We start from the raw sequence: 21,982 nt of genomic DNA, 5'->3' as shown, positions 1-21,982 counted from the left end.
TCTTCCTCGCGCGCTCTCTCTTCCTGGCGCGCTCTCTCTTCCTGGCGCGCTCTCTCTTCCTGGCGCGCTCTCTCTTCCTGGCGCGCGCTCTCTTCCTGGCGCACGCTCTCTTCCTCTTACAAACAATAAATCCCCCCCCGTAACAAAGACTCCTGAATAATTTTGAGGAAATTATTTCACAGGATGTGAGAATGATACAGTACAAAAGGAGGCCATTTAGACTATTGTGTCCGAGTTGCTTCTTCAACAGCTATGCAATTAATCTTTTTCCAATTATCTTTTGAAAGTTACTATTGAATCTGTTTCCACTAATCTTTCAGGCAGCACATTCCAGATAATTAAAACTTGCTGTGCGAATAGGTTTCTTTTCATCTCGCCTCTGGTTCTTTTGGAGGTTCCCTTTAAATCTGTGTCCTCTGATTACTGATCTGAACTGGAAACTTTTTCTCCTTAACTCTTATAAAACCATGCCTGATTTGACAAATCTTTCAAATCTCTCTTCAACCTTTTCTGCTCGAAGAACATAAGAACTAGGAGCAGGAGTAGGCCATCTCGCCCCTCGAGCCTGCTCCACCATTCAATGAGATCATGGCTTATATTTTGTGGACTCAGCTCAACTTTCCGGCCCGGACACCATAACCCTTAATCCCTTTATTCTTCAAAAAACTATCTCCTCTTTATCTTAAAAACATTTAATGAAGGAGCCTCTACTGCTTCACTGGGCAAGGAATTCCATAGATTCACAACCCTTTGGGTGAAGAAGTTCGTCCTAAACTCAGTCCAAAATCTACTTCCCCTTATTTTGAAGCTATGCCCCCTAGTTCTGCTTTCACCCGCCAGTGGAAACAACCTGCCCGCATCTATCCTATCTATTCCCTTCATAATTTTATATGTTTCTATAAGATCCCCCCTCATCCTTCTAAATTCCAACGAGTACAGTCCCAGTCTACTCAACCTCTCCTCGTAATCCAACCCCTTCAGCTCTGGGATTAATCTAGTGAATCTCCTCTGCACACCGTCCAGTGCCAGTACGTCCTTTCTCAAGTAAGGAGAACAAAACTGAACACAATACTCCAGATGTGGCCTCACTAACACCTTATACAATTGCAGCATAACCTCCCTAGTCTTAAACTCCATCCCTCTAGCAATGAAGGACACAATTCCATTTGACTTCTTAATCACCTGTTGCACCTGTAAACCAACTTTTTGCGACTCATGCACTAGCACACCCAGGTCTCTCTGCACAGCAGCATGTTTTAAGATTTTATAATTTAAATAATAATCCCTTTTGCTGTTATTCCTACGAAAATGGATAACCTCACATTTGTCAACATTGTATTCCATCTGCCAGGCCCTAGCGCATTCACTTAGCCGATCCAAATCCCTCTGCAGACTTCCAGTATCCTCTTCACTTTTTGCTGTACCACTCATCTTCGTGTCGTCTGCAAACTTGGACACATTGCCCTTGGTCCCCAACTCCAAATCATCTATGTAAATTGTGAACAATTGTGGGCCCAACACTGATCCCTGAGGGACACCACTAGCTACTGATTGCCAACCAGAGAAACACCCATTAATCCCCACTCTTTGCTTTCTATTAATTAACCAATCCTCTATCCATGGCACTACTTTACCCTTAATGCCATGCATCTTTATCTTATGCAGCAACCTTTTGTGTGGCACCATGTTAAAGGCTTTCTGGAAATCCAGATATACCGCATCCATTGGCTCCCCGTTATCTACTGGTAATGTCCTCAAAAAATTCCACTAAATTAGTTCAGCACGACCTGCCCTTTCTGAACCCATGCTGCGCCTGCCCAATGGGACAATTTCCATCCAGATGTCTCACTATTTCTTCCTTGATGATAGATCCCAGCATCTTCCCTACTACCGAAGTTAAGCTCACTGGCCTATAATCACCCGCTTTCTGCCTACCTCCTTTTTTAAACAGTGGTGTCACGTTTGCTAATTCCCAATCCGTCTGGACCACCACAGAGTCTAGTGAAATTTGGTAAATTATCACTAGTGCATTTGCAATTTCCCTAGCCATCTCTTTTAGCACTCTGGGATGCATTCCATCAGGGCCAGGAGACTTGTCTACCTTTAGCCCCATTAGCTTGCCCATCACCACCTAGCCTCATTTCTATCTGTCACTGGCATGTTATTTGTGTCTTCCACTGTGAAGACCGACCCAAAAAACCTGTTCAGTTCCTCAGCCATTTCCTCATCTCCCATTATTAAATATCCCTTCTCATCCTCTAAAGGACCAATATTTACCTTAGCCAATCTTTTTTGTTCTATATATTTGTAGAAACTTTTACTATCTGTTTTTATATTCTGAGCCAGTTTACTCTCATAATCTATCTTACTCTTTCTTATAGCTTTTTTAGTAACTTTCTGTTCCCTAAAGATTTCCCAGTCCTCTAGTCTCCCACTAACTTTGCCATTTGTATGCTTTTTCCTTCAATTTGATACTCTTCCTTATTTCCTTAGATATCCACGGTCGATTTTCCCTCTTTCTACTGTCCTTCCTTTTTGTTGGCATAAACCTTTGCTGAGCACTGAAAAATCGCTTGGAAGGTTCGCCACTGTTCCTCCACTGTTTCACCATAAAGTCTTTGCTCCCAGTCTACCTTAGCTAGTTCTTCTCTCATCCCATTGTAATCTCCTTTGTTTAAGCACAAAACACTAGTGTTTGATTTTACCTTCTCACCCTCCATCTGTATTTTAAATTCCACCAAGTTGTGATCGCTCCTTCCAAGAGGATCCCTAACTATGAGATCATGAATCAATCCTGTCTCATTACACAGGACCAGATCTAGGACCGCTTGTTCCCTCGTAGGTTCCATGACATACTGTTCGAGGAAACCTCAAGGATGCCTTGACCGACCTGGTTAAACCAATCAACATCTAGATTAAAATCCCCCATGATAACTGCTGTACCATTTCTACATGCATCCGTTATTTCTTTGTTTATTGCCTGCCCCACCATAATGTTACTATTTGGTAGCCTATAGACGACTCCTGTCAGAGACTTTTTTGCCTACTATTCCTGATTACCACCCAAATGGATTCAACCTTATCCTCCATAGCACCGATGTCATCCCTTACTATTGGCCGGATGTCATCCTTAAATAACAGAGCTACACCTTACCATCCACTCTGTCCTTCCAAATCGTTTGATACCCTCGGATATTTAACTCCCAGTCGTGACCATCCTTTAACCATGTTTCAGTAATGGCCACTAAATCATAGCCATTCACGATGATTTGCGCCATCAACTCATTGACCTTATTCCAAGTACCACGAGCATTCAGGTAAAGTACACTTATGTTGGCTTTTTCACCTCTGTTTTGAATCCTAACACCTCGATCAGTAACCTCTCCTAAGTTATATTTCCTCTTCACTTTTCTCCTAATTTTCCTTGTCGTTGAACCCATATCTCGTTGAACCCTTAGGGCAGCAACAGAGTAGTCGTTGAACCCTTAGGGCAGCACGGTAGCATTGTGGATAGCACAAATGCTTCACAGCTCCAGGGTCCCAGGTTCGATTCCGGCTTGGGTCACTGTCTGTGCGGAGTCTGCACATCCTCCCCGTGTGTGTGTGGGTTTCCTCCGGGTGCTCCGGTTTCCTCCCACAGTCCAAAGATGTGCGGGTTAGGTGGATTGGCCATGCTAAATTGCCCATAGTGTCCAAAATTGCCCTTTGTGTAGGGTGGGGTTACTGGGTTATGGGGATAGGGTGGAGGTGTGGATCTTGGGTAGGGTGCTCTTTCCAAGAGCCGGTGCAGACTCGATGGGCCGAATGGCCTCCTTCTGCACTGTAAATTCTATGATAATCTCATGTGACAACCTGCCGCGTTGCTTACCATTAATATTTTTACTTCCCGTTTTATTCCTTTTATTATTACTGGTCCTATTCACTGAGCTCCCCTCAGTCACTGTACCTTGTACTGTCGCCCTTTTTGATTTTTGACTATGGCTTCTCTGCCTTAAACTTTCCCCCTTACTGCCTTTTGTTTCTGTCCCTGTTTTACTACCTTCCAACTTCCTGCATCGGTTCCCATCCCCCTACCACATTAGTTTAAACCCTCCCCAACAGCTCTAGCAAACCCCCCCCCCCCCCCCCCAGGACATTGGTTCCAGTCCTGCCCAGGTGCAGACCGTTCGGTTTGTACTGGTCCCACCTCCCCCAGAACCAGTTCCAATGCCCCAGGAATTTGAATCCCTCCCTCTTGCACCATCTCTCGAGCCACGCATTCATCCTATCTATCCTGACATTCCTACTCTGACTAGCTCGTGGCACTGGTAGCAATCCTGAGATTACTACCTTTGAGGTCCTACGTTTTAGTTTAATTCCTAACTCCCTGAATTCAGCTTGTAGGACCTCGTCCCGTTTTTTACCTATATCGTTGGTGCCTATGTGCACCACGACAGCTGGCTGTTCACCCTCCCCCGACCCCCCCCCCCCCCCCCAGAATGTCCTGCAGCCACTCCGAGACATCCTTGACCCTTGCACCAGGGAAGCAACATACCATCCTGGAGTCTCTATTGCATCCGCAGAACCGCCTGTCTATTCCCCTTACGATTGAGTCCCCTATCACTATAGCCCTGCCATTCTTCTTCCTGCGCAGCAGAGCCAGCCACGGTGCCATAGAACATAGAACATTACAGCGCAATACAGGCCTTTCGGCCTTCGATGTTGCGCTGACCTGTGACACCACCCTAAAGCCCATCTACACTATTCCCTTATTGTCCATATGTCTATCCAATGACCATTTGAATACCCTTAGTGTTGGCGAGTCCACTACTGTTGCAGGCAGGGCATTCCACACCCTTACTACTCTCTGAGTAAAGAACCTACCTCTGACATCTGTCCTATATCTATCTCCCCTTAATTTAAAGCTATGTCCCCTCATGCTAGACATCACCATCCGAGGAAAAAGGCTCTCACTGTCCACCCTATCCAATCCTCTGATCATCTTGTATGCCTCAATTAAGTCACCTCTTAACCTTCTTCTCTCTTAACGAAAACAGCCTCAAGTCCCTCAGCCATTCCTCATAAGATCTCCCCTCCATACCAGGCAACATTCTGCACCCTTTTCAGTGCTTGCTCATCCTTCCTATAATGCGGCGACCAGAATTGCACGCAATACTCCAAATGCGGCCGCACCAGAGTTTTGTACAGCTGCAACATGACCTCATGGCTCCTAAACTCAATCCCTCTACCAATAAAAGCTAACACAGTAGTGGACTGTTTAAACTAATTTGGCAGGGGAATGGGAACCGGATTTGTAGTCCAGCAACTAAGGTAGCCGATATTCAGGACGCCAAATAGTGTAATGAGGCAGTGGGGAAGGGAACACTGACAAAGGAGAGTACTTGCAGGCACGGAGATGGGTTGAAGTGTGCATACTTCAACGCAAGAAGCATCAGGAATAAGGTGGGTGAACCTAAGGCATGGATCGGTACTTGGGACTACGATGTGGTGGCCATCACGGAAACTTGGATAGAAGAGGGGCAGAAATGGTTGTTGGAGGTCACTGGTTATAGATGTTTCAATAAGATTAGGGAGGGTGGTAAAAGAGGTGGGGGGTGGCATTGTTAATTAGAGATAGTATAACAGCTGCAGAAAGGCAGTTCGAGGAGTATCAGCCTACTGAGGCAGTATGGGTTGAAGTCAGAAATAGGAAAGGAGCAGTCACCTTGTTAGGAGTTTTCTGTAGGCTCCCCAATAGTAGCAGAGATGTGGAGGAACAGATTGGAAAACAGATTTTGGAAAGGTGCAGAAGTCACAGGGTAGTAGTCATGGGTGACTTTAACTTCCCAGACATTGAGTGGAAACTCTTTAGATCAAATAGTTTGGATGGGCTGGTGTTTGTGCAGTGTGTCCAGGAAGCTTTTCTAACACCGTATGTAGATTGTCCGACCAGAGGACGGGCAATATTGGATTTAGTACTTGGTAATGAACCAGGGCAAGTGATAGATTTGTTAGTGGGGGAGCATTTTGGAGATAGTGACCACAATTCTGTGACTTTCACTTTAGTAATGGAGAGGGATAGGTGCGTGAAACAGGGCAAAGTTTACAATTCGGGGAAGGGTAAATACAATGTTGTCAGACAAGAATTGAAGTGCATAAGTTGGGAACATAGGCTGTCAGGGAAGGACACAAGTGAAATGTGGAACTTGTTCAAGGAACAGGTACTATGTGTCCTTGATATGTATGTCCCTGTCAGGCAGGGAAGAGATGGTCGAGTGAGGGAACCGTGGTTGACAAGAGAGGTTGAATGTCAGGTTAAGAGGAAAAAGGAGACTTGTGTAAGGCTGAGGAAACAAGGTTCAGACAGGGTGCTGGAGGGATACAAGATAGCCAGGAGGGAACTGAAGAAAGGGATTAGGAGAGCTAAGAGAGGACATGAACAATCTTTGGCGGGTAGGATCAAGGAAAACCCCAAGGCCTTTTACACGTGAGAAATATAAGAATGACTAGAGCGAGGGTAGGTCCGATCAAGGACAGTACCGGGACATTGTGTATGGAGTCTGAAGAGATAGGAGAGGTCTTGAACGAGTACTTTTCTTCAGTATTTACGAATGAGAGGGGCCATAGTGTTGGAGATGACAGCGTGAAACAGACTGGTCAGCTCGAGGAAATACTTGTTAGGAAGGAAGATGTGTTGGGCATTTTGAAAAACTTGAGGATAGACAAGTCCCCTGGGCCTGACGGGATATATCCAAGGATTCTATGGGAAGCAAGAGATGAAATTGCAGAGCCGTTGGCAATGATCTTTTCGTCCTCACTGTCAACAGGGGTGGTACCAGGGGATTGGAGAGTGGCGAATGTCGTACCCCTGTTCAAAAAAGGGAATAGGGATAACCCTGGGAATTACAGGCCAGTTAGTCTTACTTCGGTGGTAGGCAAAGTCATGGAACGGGTACTGAAGGATAGGATTTCTGAGCATCTGGAAAGACACTGCTTGATTAGGGATAGTCAGCACGGATTTGTGAGGGGTAGGTCTTGCCTTACAAGTCTTATTGAATTCTTTGAGGAGGTGACCAAGCATGTGGATGATGGTAAAGCAGTGGATGTAGTGTACATGGATTTTAGTAAGGCATTTGATAAGGTTCCCCATGGTAGACTTCTGCAGAAAGTAAGGAGGCATGGGATAGTGGGAAATTTGGCCAGTTGGATAACAAACTGGCTAACCGATAGAAGTCAGAGAGTGGTGGTAGATGGCAAATATTCAGCCTGGATCCCAGTTCCCAGTGGCGTACCGCAGGGATCAGTTCTGGGTCCTCTGCTGTTTGTGATTTTCATTACGGACTTGGATGAGGAAGTTGAAGGGTGGGTCAGTAAATTTGCAGATGATACGAAGATTGGTGGAGTTGTGGATAGTGAGGAGGGCTGTTGTCGGCTGCAAAGAGACATAGATAGGATGCAGAGCTGGGCTGAGAAGTGGCAGATGGAGTTTAACCCTGAAAAGTGTGAGGTTGTCCATTTTGGAAGGACAAATATGAATGCGGAATACAGGGTTAACAGTAGAGTTCTTGGCAAAGTGGAGGAGCAGAGAGATCTTGGGGTCTATGTTCATACATCTTTGAAAGTTGCCACTCAAGTGGACAGAGCTGTAAAGAAGGCCGATGGTGTGCTAGCGTTCATTAACAGAGGGATTGAATTTAAGAGCCGTGAGGTGATGATGCAGCTGTACAAAACTTTGGTAAGGCCACATTTGGAGTACTGTGTACAGTTCTGGTCGCCTCATGTTAGGAAGGACGTGGAAGCTTTGGAAAAGGTGCAAAGGAGATTTACCAGGATGTTGCCTGGGATGGAGAGTAGGTCTTACGAGAAAAGGTTGAGGGTGCTAGGCCTTTTCTCATTAGAACGGAGAAGGATGAGGGGCGACTTGATAGAGGTTTATAAGATGATCAGGGGAATAGATAGAGTAGACAGTCAGAGACTTTTTCCCCGGGTGGAACAAACCATTACAAGGGGACATAAATTTAAGGTGAATGGTGGAAGATATAGGGGGGATGTTTGAGGTAGGTTCTTTACCCAGAGAGTAGTGGGGGCATGGAATGCACTACCTGTGGAAGTAGTTGAGTCGGAAACATTAGGGACCTTCAATCAGCTATTGGATAGGTACATGGATTACGGTAAAATGATATAGTGTAGATTTATTTGTTCTTAAGGGCAGCACGGTCGTCTTGTGGATAGCACAATTGCTTCACAGCTCCAGGGTCCCATGTTCGATTCCGGCTTGGGTCACTGTCTGTGTGGAGTCTGCACATCCTCCCTGTGTCTGTGTGGGTTTCCTCCGGGTGCTCCGGTTTTCTCCCACATTCCAAAGATGTGCAGGTTAGGTGGATTGGCCATGATAATTTGCCCTTAGTGTACAAAATTGCCCTTAGTGTTGGGTGGAGATCTTGACTATGGGTAGGGTGCTCTTTCCAAGAGCCGGTGCAGACTCAATGGGCCGAATGGCCTCCTTCTGCACTGTAAATTCAATGATAATCTATGATTAATCTAGGACAAAGGTTCGGCACAAGATCGTGGGCCGAAGGGCCTGTTCTGTGCTGTATTTTTCTATGTTCTATGTTTTTCTATGTTCTACACCGTACACCTTCTTAACAACCCTCTCAACCTGAGTGGCAACTTTCAGGGATCTATGTACATGGACACCGAGATCTCTCTGCTCATCCACACTGCCAAGAATCTTACCATTAGCCCAGTACTCTGTCTTCCTGTTATTCCTTCCAAAATGAATCACCTCACACTTTTCTGCATTAAACTCCATTTGCCACCTCAGCCCAGCGCTGCAGCGTATCTATGTCCCTCTGTAACTTGTAACATCCTTCCGCACTGTCCACAACTCCACCGACTTTAGTGTCATCTGCAAATTTACTCACCCATCCTTCTACGCCCTCCTCCAGGTCATTTATAAAAATGACAAACAGCAGTGGCCCCAAAACAGAGCCTTGTGGTACACCACTCGTAACTGGACTCCAGTCTGAACACTTCCCATCAACCACCACCCTTTGTCTTCTTCCAGCTAGCCAATTTCTGATCCAAACTGCTAAATCTCCCTGAATCCCATGCTTCCGTATTTTCTGCAGTAGCCGACCGTGGGGAACCTTATCAAACGCTTTACTGAAATCCATATACACCACATCAACTGCTTTACCCTCATCCACCTGTTTGGTCACCTTCTCAAAGAACTCAATAAGGTTTGTGAGGCACGACCTACCCTTCACAAAACTGTGTTGACTATCCTTAATCAAATTATTCCTTTCCAGATGATTATACACCCTATCTCTTATAAACCTTTCCAAGATTTTGCCCACAACAGAAGTAAGGCTCACTGGTCTATAGTTACCGGGGCTGTCTCTACTCCCTTTCTTGAACAAGGGGACAACATTTGCTATCCTCCAGTCTTCTTGCACTATTCCTGTTGACAAAGATGACTTAAAGATCAAAGCCAAAGGTCAGCAATCTCCTCCCTAGCTTCCCAGAGAATCCTAGGATAAATCCCATCTGGCCCAGGGGACTTATCTATTTTCACCCTTTCCAGAATTGTTAACACCTCCTCCTTCTGAACCTCAAACCCTTCTAGTCTACTAGCCTGAATCTCAGTATTTTCCTCGACAACATTGTCTTTTTCCTGTGTGAATACTGACGATAAATATTCATTTCGCACCTCTCCTATCTCCTCTGACTCCAAGCACATCTTCTCACTACTGTCCTTGACTGGCCCTACTCTTACCCTAATCATTTTTTTATTCCTGACATATCTATAGAAAGCTTTAGGGTTATCCTTGATCCTACCTGCCAAAGACTTCTCATGTCCGATCCTGGCTCTTCTTAGCTCTCTCTTTAGATCCTTCCTAGCTAACTTGTAACTCTCGAGAGCCCTTACTGAACCTTCATGTCTCCTCTTTACATAAGCCTCCTTCTTCCTCTTGACAAGTGTTTCGACTGCCTTAGTAAACCACGGTTCCCTTGCTGAACCTGGCTGCTGCTGCCTTCCCCTGGTGAGCCATCTCCCCCAACAGTATCCAAAGCAGTATATCTGTTTTGCAGGGAGATGACCGTAGGGGACACCTGCACTACTTTCCTACTCTTGCTCTGTCTTTTGGTCACCCATTTTTTGTCTCCCTCAGTAACTTTCACCTGCGGTGTGACCAACTCGCTAAACGTGCTATCCACTACGTCCTCAGCATCGCGGATGCTCCAAAGTGAGTCCACCCGCAGCTCCCGAGCCGTCAAGCGGTCTAACAGGAGCTGCAACTGGACACACTTCTTGCACGTGAAGGAGCCAGGGACAATGGACGTGTCCCTGAGCTCCCACATCGCGCACGAGAAGTATGACACGGGTCTGGGATCTCCTGCCATGTCTTAACCCTTAGGTAAACTTCTACAACTACAATTCCAAAAAACGAAAGAAAAAATAAATAAATTGAGACAATGAAAAGAAAAATTACTTACCAGTCACTTACCAGGGATAAAAAGCACATCTCTCCATGTAACTACATTTCTACTTCCCTGATACTGGTCTAGTAAATCTTCTGTGCATCTTTTGGATTCCATGCTCCAGTTAGGGCCTAAACAGTGCTTTGTAAGGTGTTGTATAACTTATTTGCTTTTTTCACAAACTCTTTTATCTGTTTATAAAACCAAATATTCGATATGCTTTTTAACTATCTTCTCAATATGTCAAGGCATTTCTGGTTTGGCACCCCTTATTCAAATTGTACCATTTTATATGCCTCTCATTCTTCCTACCAAAATGCATCACTTTACACTTCACTGCGTTAAATTGCATCTTGTGTCCATCCATTTCACCAGCCTCTCTCCTCCTAAAGTCTGGAATTTCTAATCTGACATTTTAATGTCTTCCTTTACATCCTTGAATTATTAAAAATGTAATAAATAACAATCAAACATGCAAATGATAAAGTAGAACAAGAGGTGCAGTGAATTTGAATTCATTCAAAAAGCCTGTTAAAATTCTTAAAATACTAAAGAATGTTGGCTGGATCTTGCCAGCCAATCGTGCTGGCCGAATCTTCCGATCCCACTGACAGCGCATCCTGCCGCACGTTTTCCAGAGGTGAGGGATGCATTCGTAGAACATACAGTGCAGAAGGAGGCCGTTCGGCCCATCGAGTCTGCACCGACCCACTTATGCCCTCACTTCCACCCTTTCCCTGTAACCCAATAACACCTGACCTTTTTGGTCACTACGGGCAATTTAGCATGGCCAATCCACCTAACCTGCACGTCTTTGGACTGTGGGAGGAAACGGAGCACCCGGAGGAAACCCACGCAGATACGGGGCGAACGGGCAGATTGCTCACAGAGAACTGACCCAGCGGGGAATCGAACCTGGGACCCTGGCGCTGTGAAGCCACAGTGCTATCCACTTGTGCTACCGTCCCGAAACCCTCGGGACCAGAAAATCCCACATCTGGCCAGTGGTGGGCCGCCGTATTGCGCAGCGGGGTTGCATGGAAAATCCCACCCATATTTTATACTGGTAGATTTTCCTGATCCTAATCTTTTTTATTTCAGCCAATTTAAAAAGTGCAAAAGCTAAGTGTGACAGAATGAGGATAAAATGCATGCTGTTATACCATTGTGTAATTCACTCCAATAAATCAAATGTGTGTTACTTGACAAAATGATGAATTCGACATTTCAGCCTCCACAACATCACAAGAGATTCACTCGTGTCCACAGTGCAATGGTATGATTTTCATGTGTGCGTCTTGATTATCAAAAATGGAAACTTAGGACTTCCGGGTGCGGCGATGACCAGCTAAGTCGCACGTTTCGGCACCTCCCGTTTCAACGAACTTTTGGGCTCTTATCGGGAGCCCCAACGGAAATTTTCAAAGGCTAAACCCAGTGTGAGGCGATATAGGAAGGAGTCCCCCTGGGTGTGGATGGAAAGAAGTGATAGTAGTGGCCAGATTGTGGAGGATCCTCTGGAGCAGTGGCAGAGAAGGGAAGGAAGATGGCGGCTGAGGGAGCCCAGTTGGTATGGGGCCTGGAACAGCAGGAGTTCCTCCGGCAATGTGTGGTGGAGCTCAAGAAGGAGGTGCTGGCGCCGATGCTGCAGGCGATTGAGGGGCTGAAGGAGCCACAAAAGACCCAAGAGATGGAGCTCCGTGGAGTGAAGGCAAAGGCTGCCGAAAATGAGGACGAGATACAGGGCTTGGTGGTGAAGACGGAGACGCACGAGGCGCTACACAAGAGGTGTATGGAGAGATTGGAAGCCCTGGAAAATAGCTTGAGGAGGAAGAACTTAAGGATTTTGGGTCTTCCCGAAGGGGCAGAGGGAGCGGACGTTGGGGCGTACGTGAGCGTGATGCTCCATACCTTAATGGGAGCTGAGGCCCCGACGGGCCCCCTGGAAGTGGAGGGAGCGTGACCGGGTCCTCGTGAGAAGACCAAAGGCAGGGGAAATACCTTGAGCAATAGTGGTGAGATTTCACCGCTACAAGGACAGGGAGATGGTCCTGAGATGGGCTAAGACGACACGGAGCAGCAGGTGGGAGAACGCGGTGATCCGCGTGTATCAGGATTGGAGTGCGGAGGTGGCGAGAAGGAGGGCGAGTTTCAATCGGGCCAAGGCGGTGCTCCACAGGAAGAAAGTGAAATTCGGAATGTTGCAGCCGGCAAGACTGTGGGTTACACACCAGGGCAAACACCACTACTTCGAGACGGCAGAGGAGGCGTGGACATTCATTCAAGAGGAGAAGTTGGACTAGATTTGGGAAAGGATGTTTGGAATGAAGTAGCGAGGTGGTGGCAAGAAATTGTAAATCAGATGGGGGAATTTTTTCCCCTCGAAGGGGGGGGACACGAAGAAATGTGGGCGCCGGTGGGGAAGGGGATGGGGAAGGAGAGAGGGAGCTGCGCCATTAGGGGCGGGGCCGAGAGGGAAGCGCGGGCTCTGTTCCCGCGATATGAAATTGTGGCGGGAAAAGGGGGCGTAGGAACGAGGGGGCCTCACACGCAGGGAGGCTAAGGATAAACGGGGAAAGCCGAGGTCAGCCAGAGTTTGCTGACTCCGGGAAGCAATATGGGGGGTGCAATCAAGCTAGAGCGGGATCTAGCCGGGGTGGGGGGGATTAACTGGGTTGCTGCTGCTAAGGGGAAGGGGGAGCTGTTACGGGACGGGATGGTCGGGACGGGAGGGTGTCTGGGGGACAAGCGGTTGCGTGGGAACCGAGTGAGGAGCTGGTTTAAAAAAGGGGATGGCTAGTCGACGATGGGGGATGTAAAGAGCCCCCCAACCCGGTTGATCACGTGGAACGTGAGAGGGTTGAATGGGCCGATTTAAGAGGGCAAGGGTATTTGCGCACCTAAAGAAGCTAAAGGCACACGTGATTATGCTTCAGGAGATGCACTTGAAACTGGCGGATCAGGTCCGATTAAGAAAAGGATGGGTGGGACAGGTATTCCACTCGGGCTTGGATGCGAAAAATAGAGGGATGGCAATACTGGTGGGGAAACGGGTATCGTTTGAGGCGAAGACCATAGTGGCGGACAGTGAGGGTAGGTACGTGATGGTGAGTGGCAGATTGCAAGGTGAAGCGGTGGTGCTGGTGAACGTGTATGCTCCGAACTGGGATGATGCGAAATTTATGAAGCGTATGTTGGGGCGCATCCCGGACCTGGAGATGGGAAAGTTGGTAATGGGGGGGACTTCAACACGGTGCTGGACCCAGGGCTGGACCGGTCCAGATCTAGGACCGGGAGGAGGCCGGCAGCGGCCAAGGTGCTTAAGGGCTTTATGGAGCAGATTGGAGGAGTGGATCCCTGGAGATTTACTAGACCGAGGAGTAAAGACTTTTCCTCCTTCTCCCACATCCATGGAGTGTACTCGCGGATAGATTTCTTTGTACTGGGAAGGGCGCTGATCCCGAAGGTGGCAGGAGCGGAGTACTCGGCTATAGCCATTTCAGATCATGCCCCACATTGGGTAGATCTGGAACTAGGTGAGGAAAAGGAGCAACGCCCACTTTGGAGATTGGACAGGGGACTGTTGGCGGACGAGGGGGTATGTGGAAGGGTGAGGGGATGTATTGAAAGATACCTAGAGGTCAATGATGATGGAGAGGTCCAGGTGGGAGTGGTCTGGGAGGCGCTGAAGGCGGTGGTTAGAGGGGAGCTGATCTCCATAAGGGCCCATAAGGGGAAACAAGAGGGTAAAGAAAGGGAGAGACTGATTGGGGAGATTTTGAGGGTGGATAGGCAATATGCAGAGGCTCCGGACGAAGGGCTATACAGGGAAAGACGGAGACTACACACGGACTTTGACTTGTTGACCACGGGTAAGGCGGAGACGCAGTGGAGGAAGGCACGGAGTACAGTATGAATACGGAGAGAAGGCGAGCCGACTGCTGGCTCAACAACTGAGGAAGAGGGGGGCGGCGAGAGAGATCGGAGGATGGAACAGAGAGCGGAGAAGGTGAACGGGGTATTTAAGGTATTCTAGGAGAGGCCCAACCCCCGGAAGGGAAAGAGGGAATGATGCATTTCCTAGACCAGTTGGAGTTCCCGAAGGTTGAGGAGCAGGAGAGGACAGGACTGGGAGCGCAGATTGAGGTAGAGGGGGTGCTAAAAGGAATCGGGAACATGCAGGCAGGGAAGGCCCTGGGACCAGATGGGTTCCCGGTGGAATTTTATAGGAAATATGTGGACCTGCTGGCCCCACCCCTGACTAGAACCTTCAATGAGGCTGAGGAAAGGGGGACACTACCCCCGACGATGTCGGAGGCGACGATATCGCTGATCCTGAAAAGAGACAAAGACCCGCTGCAGTGCGGGTCATACAGGCCTATCTCCCTCCTGAACGTAGATGCCAAGTTATTGGCCAAAGTGATGGCGACATGGATAGAGGACTGTCCCTGGGGTGGTGCATGGTGACCAAACAGGATTGTTAAAGGGAGGCAATTGAATACCGATATACAGAGGTTGTTGGGGGTGATGATGATGCCCCCACCGGAGGGGGAGGTGGAGATAGTGGTGGCTATGGATGCAGAGAAGGCATTTGATAGAGTGGAGTGGGACTACCTGTGGGAGGTACTGAAGAGATTTGGATTTGGAGAGGGGTTCATTAGATGGGTTCAGCTCCTATACGGGGCCCCGGTGGCAAGTGTGATTACGAACAGGTAACGATCCGACTACATCCGACTATATAGGGGCACAAGACGGGTGCCCCCTGTCCCCGTTACTGTTTGCGTTGTCAATTGAGCCATTGGCCATAGCGCTGAGGTGCTCTAGGAAGTGGAGAGGGGTACTTGGAGGAGAAGAGCATCGGGTGTCATTATACGTGGATGATCTGCTGTTATATGTCGCGGACCCAGTGGAGGGGATGCCTGAGATAATGCAGACACTCAGGGAGTTTGGAGAGTTTTCGGGATACAAACTGAATATGAGGAAGAGTGAACTGTTTGTGATGCACCCCGGGGAACAGGGCAGGGGAATAGACGAGCTGCCGCTGAGGAGGGTAACAAGAGATTTCCGGTATTTAGGGATCCAGGTGGCCAGGGACTGGGGAACCTTGCATAAGCTTAACTTGACACGACTGGTAGTGCAGATGGAGGAGGACTTTAAGAGGTGGGATATGGTGCCCCTGTCATTGGCGGGCAGGGTGCAGGCGGTTAAAATGGTGGTCCTCCCGAGGTTTCTTTTTGTGTTTCAGTGCCTCCCCATACTGATTACAAAGACCTTTTTTAAGAAGGTGGACAGGAGCATCATGAGCTTTGTGTGGGCCGGAAAGACCCCAAGGGTAAAGAGGGGGTTCCTGCAGCGCAGTAGAGATAGAGGGGGATTGGCACTGCCGAGTCTGCGTGATTATTATTGGGCCGCTAACGTGTCTATGATATGTAAGTGGATGAGGAAGAAGAAGGAGCGGCGTGGAAAAGGCTGGAGATGGCGTCCTGTAGGGGAACTAGCTTAAAAGCACTGGCAACGGTGCCGCTGCCGTTCTCCCCAAAAAGGTACACAACAAACCCAGTGGTGGTGGCAACTCTGAAGATTTGGGGGCAGTGGAGACGGCATAGGGGCGTGACGGGGGCCTCAGTGTGGTCCCCGATAAGGAACAACCACAGGTTCGTCCCGGGAAGGATAGACTGGGGATTTCAATCTTGGCAGCGAGCAGGAATTGCGAAACTGAAGGACATGTTCTTGGACGGGACGTTTGTGAGTCTGGGAGCACTGACAGAAAGATACGGGTTGCCACCTGGGAATGCATTTCGTTATATGCAAGTGAGGGCATTTGTGAGGCAACAGATGAGGGAATTTCCGCAGCTCCCGGCGCAAGGGATTCAGGACAGGGTGATTTCGGGGGCATGGGTGGGTGATGGTAAGGTGTCCGATATATACAGGGAAATGAGAGACGAGGGGGAGACGATGATAGAGGAACTGAAAGGAAAATGGGAGGAGGAGCTGGGGGAAGAGATTGAGGAGGGGCTGTGGGCAGATGCCCTAAGTAGGGTAAATTCCTCGTCCTTGTGTGCCAGGCTCAGCCTGATCCAATTCAAAGTACTACACAGGGTGTATATGACGGGAGCAAGATTGAGCAGGTTTTTTGGGGTGGAGGATAGGTGCGGGAGGTGCGCGGGAAGCCCTGCGAACCACACCCACATGTTTTGGTCATGTCCGGTATTGCATGGGTTCTGGGTGGGTGTGGCAAAAGTGATTTCAAAGGTGGTGGGGGTCCGGGTCGAACCAAACTGGGGGTTGGCTATATTCGGGGTTGCAGATGAGCCGGGAGTGCAGGAGGCGAGAGAGGCCGATGTTTTGGGCTTTGCGTCCCTAGTAGCCCGGCGAAGGATTCTACTTGTGTGGAAAGAAGCTAAACCCCCGGGCGTGGAGGCCTGGATATGGCAGGGTTTATAAAATTGGAGCGGATAAAGTACGCACTAAGAGGTTCGGCTCAGGGGTTCACCAGGCGGTGGCAACCGTTCCTCGACTATCTCGCAGAGCAATAAGGGAAAATAGGAAAGACAACAGCAGCAACCCGGGGGGAGGGTGCATTCGGGTCTTTGGGAGTTTTTTGTGTGTTGTTGCATATTTGTTGTTCATAGTTAGCTTCTCAATGTTACTATTTCTTTTCGTTGTTTATTTGTGTTGGCACTTGCAGTTAGTTAATATATTATTTTAAAAACGATCAATGTATATATTGTTACAAAGTTGTAAAAATGGAAAATTCTTGGTTGATCGAAAAACTTTAATAAAATATATTTTTTTAAAAAAAGAAATGGAAACTTAGAATGTCTTCTAGAATTGTGACTATTTTCCAGTTTAAAAGAAGCTGACGCGGGTTGCTTAATTGTTGGATGAGTTGTGAGTGGAGCTGAATAGTTTAGAATTATTCTGGAAAGACGGTTACTGATAAAGCAGTTGAAAATGGTTTGCTCAAGACCTCTTAAGACGTAGTGCTGCAATGACTCACTGCCAGTAACTTTGTGTGCCTTCCTTTGGTGTCAGTTTTGACTGCAGCCATTGAGGCTTTTCTCTTGACCCTGTTATGCTCAAATCTGCTACCGCTCTTTATAGCACACTCAATAAAATGTTGTCCGAATGTCAAGAACAATTCTATTAACTCTTACATTACGGTCTTGCTCAAGATGGTGAATAACTCTGGAGCTAAATGGTTCTGGTAGAACTTGCATGGAAATTCAATGACGTTGTTAATGATGAGTACATGTCACTTTATGGCACAAAATATTTGTAAAAAGAGTTCAGGAGCATTATTAACTGTCGTTCTTGCTGGCCAGGTATTCCACAAAGCCCAGTAGTAGTGGCAGCCCTGATGGTGTACAGTGGCGACAGCACATGGGACTGGCAGGGACATCGATATGGGCACCAAAATGTGGCAATCACCGGTTTGTTGGGGGGGGGGGGGGGGGGGGGTTGGGGGGGGCGTTCCGGGGTGGCAGCGTGCAGGGATTGAGCGGTTTGGGAATTTGTTTATCGACAGTGGCTTTCCGTGTTTGGGGGGGTTTAAAAAGGGGGGAGGCATGGAGTGCTGGTAAGGTGGAGGAATGTTCATTGGGATTGGGGAGTCATTGATGTAAGCCATATTGGCTGGATCTTGTTGTTAGTTGAGTGTATGGTTGTTCATTTTGTTATCTTGTTTAAAATTATAAATAAATGCCTTAATAGGATATGTTTCAAAACTTGCATTCAAGTATTATACATTCATTTAAGTACATCTTGTAGGAACTGCAGCATCCATTTTTCACAGCAAGGTTATAATTACCTCCGTGGTATAGTTTTTTAAATGTTGATTGATGGATAAATATTAGCCAGGACATCCAAAAGAACTTCAGTGGTTCTTATGAACATATTACTAATGATTGAGGAAGCTGATAGGGGTATAACTGGCTAGGTATTGTTGTTTGGTTAGCTTAGTTTGCTGGATGGCTGGTTCGTGATGTGGAGTGACACCAACAGTGCAGGTTTGATTCCCGTATTGGCTGAGGTTATTCATGAAGGGCCCCACCTTCTAACCCTACCTCTTGCCTGAGGTGTGGTGACCCTCAGAGTAAATCAGCTCTCTCAAAGGGTAGAGCATCCTATAGTCCTCTGTAGTGACGTGTACATTTACTTGTATTTGTGGATAGAATATTCCGATGTAATTTTCCACATTGCTTAGATGCATAGATTCATCATTTGTTTGGAATATCTTGACATGGGGGCTGATTATTTCTGATAAATAGACTTTGAACACTACAACTGAGATATTGTCAGTCTAACCTGCTGAACTTTACACTTTCATACAAAGATATGCCTGATGTTGCTCCTGGTGTGTGTTTCTACAATCCCCATTGAACTAGTTGGTGCCTTAACTTGATGGCGATGGAGGAATGCGAGTATGCAGGACCACGGGGCCTGTGGTGATATAGAGTCTGGCTGCTGTTCATAAATGCGCAATTTTGAACTGCCAAGTTTGTGAGCTTGTCCAACTCAATATGGTGGTAATACTACGCTACCTAGTCAAGAAGGCCCTTGCTGCTTTCACAACAACTATGCGGTGGTGACAGCTATATCTGTGATGGGTGAATTGGTCCAGCTTAAGGTAGGTTACTCCTGTGTCGGATCCCTCAGCCTCTGATGGAAGTGTAGTCTGGTTGTTGTTTGGTCAATGATGGTTATACTGATTCACTTTTAGTGGCAAAAATTGTATTCCTGACTCGAGATACTTTCTGTTCTCTTGCTTCCATCAATGCTTCCACTGAGTCGTGTTCGGGGGAGCCATGAATTTGAGAATCAGTTTGTAGTTTGTTTGGCCTTGTTTGACTTGAACCCATGATGCTTTGAGGTCTGGTGCATATACTGAGGGTTCTAGCCCCACACATAGTATCTTGCTGGTGATTAGGACATATCTAGGGATAGTGATGAACGAGACCGAGACCAAGGTAAGCATGATCATTCTTTTGTCAGAAGGCAAGTACAGACCAGTCTGGGTGGAGGTAGTAGGTTCACTCCCCTGAAGGGCATTAGTAAGCCAGCAACTTTTTCTGCTCCTATCCCATAAATTATTTGTTTATTGAATTCATTATTGCAGAATTCATTATAGTACAATTTGAATTGCAACCCATTGGTACATGGTAGAGAAACAGTTAAGTTATTGGACAAGCAACCCAGAAAATTTGAATTGAAAAGTGTCAATGTGGGATGAGGTGTTTTAAAAATAACTGAAGAACATCAGTATCCTAATAATATCTTAACACTTGTTCTCAACAGCAAGCAAAAATTGAGGAGGAAGAACTTAGACGTAAACAGACTGCTGGTGATGCAAATGAATGTTCAACTTCCGAACTGTCAAAACGTCCACGAATAAAAAAGAGTGCATATTTCAGTGATGAAGAGGAGCTGAGTGATTAGATATTGATTTATATAACAGAGGAGTACAAATGTATTTAAGTGAAGAACTGGTGTTAAAATAAAAGTCTAGATTATTTTTGGCTCGTGTTGGAGGCTCTCATGAAGTACTGACAACCGTTGTGGATTGGATATTTTGATACCGTTGGAAATATTTGAGCTTTCTTTTTTAATGCATCCTTTATTCATAGCCATTTACTCCAAATTAAGTCCTCCACACAGTGGAGGGATTGTGAAGATGCATGCAGACAGCTTTCAACTCTAACTGGCTTCACAATTCTTTTCACAGTCAAAGCTCATGAACAGGCTGTTTTTGTCTGTTGCAGCCATATTAAACTACTAAGCTTTTGTGAGTCATGGACTAAAATTCCAGTTCATTATGGCCACAATCATTGAATAATTGGTTTTAATCTGGGCAAAATTGTTTTCATCGCCTTGGGGAAATAATTCTTTACATTCTAAGCATGTAAACAAAGCAAAATTGTTTCAGGGATTCTTCATTGGAATAAATGGAAGGACGAATTAATTTGCATTCAAAATCACAGTTCCAATGTTTTTAAAATGTACAGGAGGATATTGTATAGTTGTCATAATGATAGATTATTTTCATATTTATTACCAATTATTTTCCCATATTAGTTTGCAAAGATGTACAACTCCGTGTTTCTCAGTTGGTCTGCTGGTATTAGGAATGGAAAACAAGGACTCTCAAAACTTAGAATGGTGGGAAAGCAATGTAATGTCTGAGTTATACCCTTGTTCCAATAATGTGAACAGTTTGTTCTCCCCTCCAACATAATCATCACTGATCATAAACTCTAATGTCATTGTGAGTTCCCTTCAATGCATCGCAAATGTAGTAAATTCAATTTCTATGAAAATGTTCTATTTTTAAGTACATTTTTTTGCCTTCTTAATTTTGCAATCCACTGACTGGATTGTACCTTAAACTGTTACTGGTTATTCACATTGTATTTTTACTTGTAATTGTTTCATTTCATGTTTTACATAATTGCCCAACTATATATGAAAGCAAAATCAAAATACTACAGAAATCTAAAAGAAAAACAGAAAATGCTGGAAATACTCAGCAGCTCAGGAAGCCTTTGTGGAGAGAGAAACAGGGTTAATGTATCCAGGCAATTCCCTTTTTATTAGAACTTCTATATAAAAGATTTGAATCTGTGCATCACGATTTTAGAGTCAAAATTTCTTTTCAGAAATAATGGCAGTTATTGCATGGTGATTTATCCTGATCTTGAGCTGGAAAGTTGCATGCAACTTCCAAATTGCAAATTTCTCCATCAGCCATTGAACACTGACCAGAGACTCCATTGCTGACGGGCTTTGTGGACTAAACCCAGTGGTGTTCAAATTGTACATTGCCCATTTGCAACCTGCAAGCCCTGATGGATTGGCTCACACCTTTATTTGTACCTGCATTTCTTATTTCCTGGCTTTATTTTCATGGGTCTCATAGTTTAGAAAGGGCTGTTCTTGATACCATTATCTCATTTGGTTAAATAAATAAAAACATTAGAATGCCAACAATCATTTGTATCCACTGCTTGTGTGTAAATTAATGGTAATAGTAATTCACCCTTTATACGATACCTGCAAAGATGAAAATTTTGTATCTAAGCAGCCGAAGACAAAAAGCTTGGCCTTCCTACCTTAAAGGGACAGATCTGCTTAAAAACAACTCCAACTTAGCAGCGGAATAATATGTTGTGAGCATTAATGATTCTGTCATTGTAAAGCAGTGCATCATTTGACTTGCCATGAGAAATGCTGTGGAAGATCAGCTAGCTCATGTAAATAAAAATTTTAAAAATCAACTGGAACGGACACTCTATTGTTTTGACTCTTGTCAGTTTGTAGTCATGTGATCATGTATGAACTGTTTGGTGATGGTTAACCCTTCACCTGTTACTGCTAGTATGTGCAACATATAAAGTATGCTGTAACATTTAGTGTCTGATATTCTTGGGCCTAACTGCGCTCTGATTGATTTCTCCCAACCAGGCCACTTGCCGATCCTTCGTGCTTATAAACTCTGGACTCAATCTCTCTAGCCTCTTTT

The 21,982-nt window shown here is 46.1% G+C and overlaps 1 protein-coding gene across 1 annotated transcript in view; it reads left to right on the top strand.

Moving 5' to 3' along the window:
- zcrb1 (zinc finger CCHC-type and RNA binding motif 1) overlaps nucleotides 1-21,737 on the top strand; it is a 104,706-nt gene extending 82,969 nt beyond the window's left edge. The window contains exon 8 of the mRNA XM_072484396.1: nucleotides 19,762-21,737. Coding sequence (XP_072340497.1) covers nucleotides 19,762-19,902 — 141 coding nt within the window. The 3' untranslated portion in view covers nucleotides 19,903-21,737. The remainder of the gene's footprint in view (nucleotides 1-19,761) is intronic.
- The last annotated feature ends 245 nt before the right edge of the window (nucleotides 21,738-21,982 follow it).

Source organism: Scyliorhinus torazame, chromosome 19, assembly GCF_047496885.1.
Source record: "Scyliorhinus torazame isolate Kashiwa2021f chromosome 19, sScyTor2.1, whole genome shotgun sequence".
Classification (NCBI taxonomy): Eukaryota; Metazoa; Chordata; class Chondrichthyes; order Carcharhiniformes; family Scyliorhinidae; genus Scyliorhinus; species Scyliorhinus torazame.
Note: the sequence above shows the minus strand (reverse complement) of the source record. Positions and strands in the feature narration are given on the sequence as shown.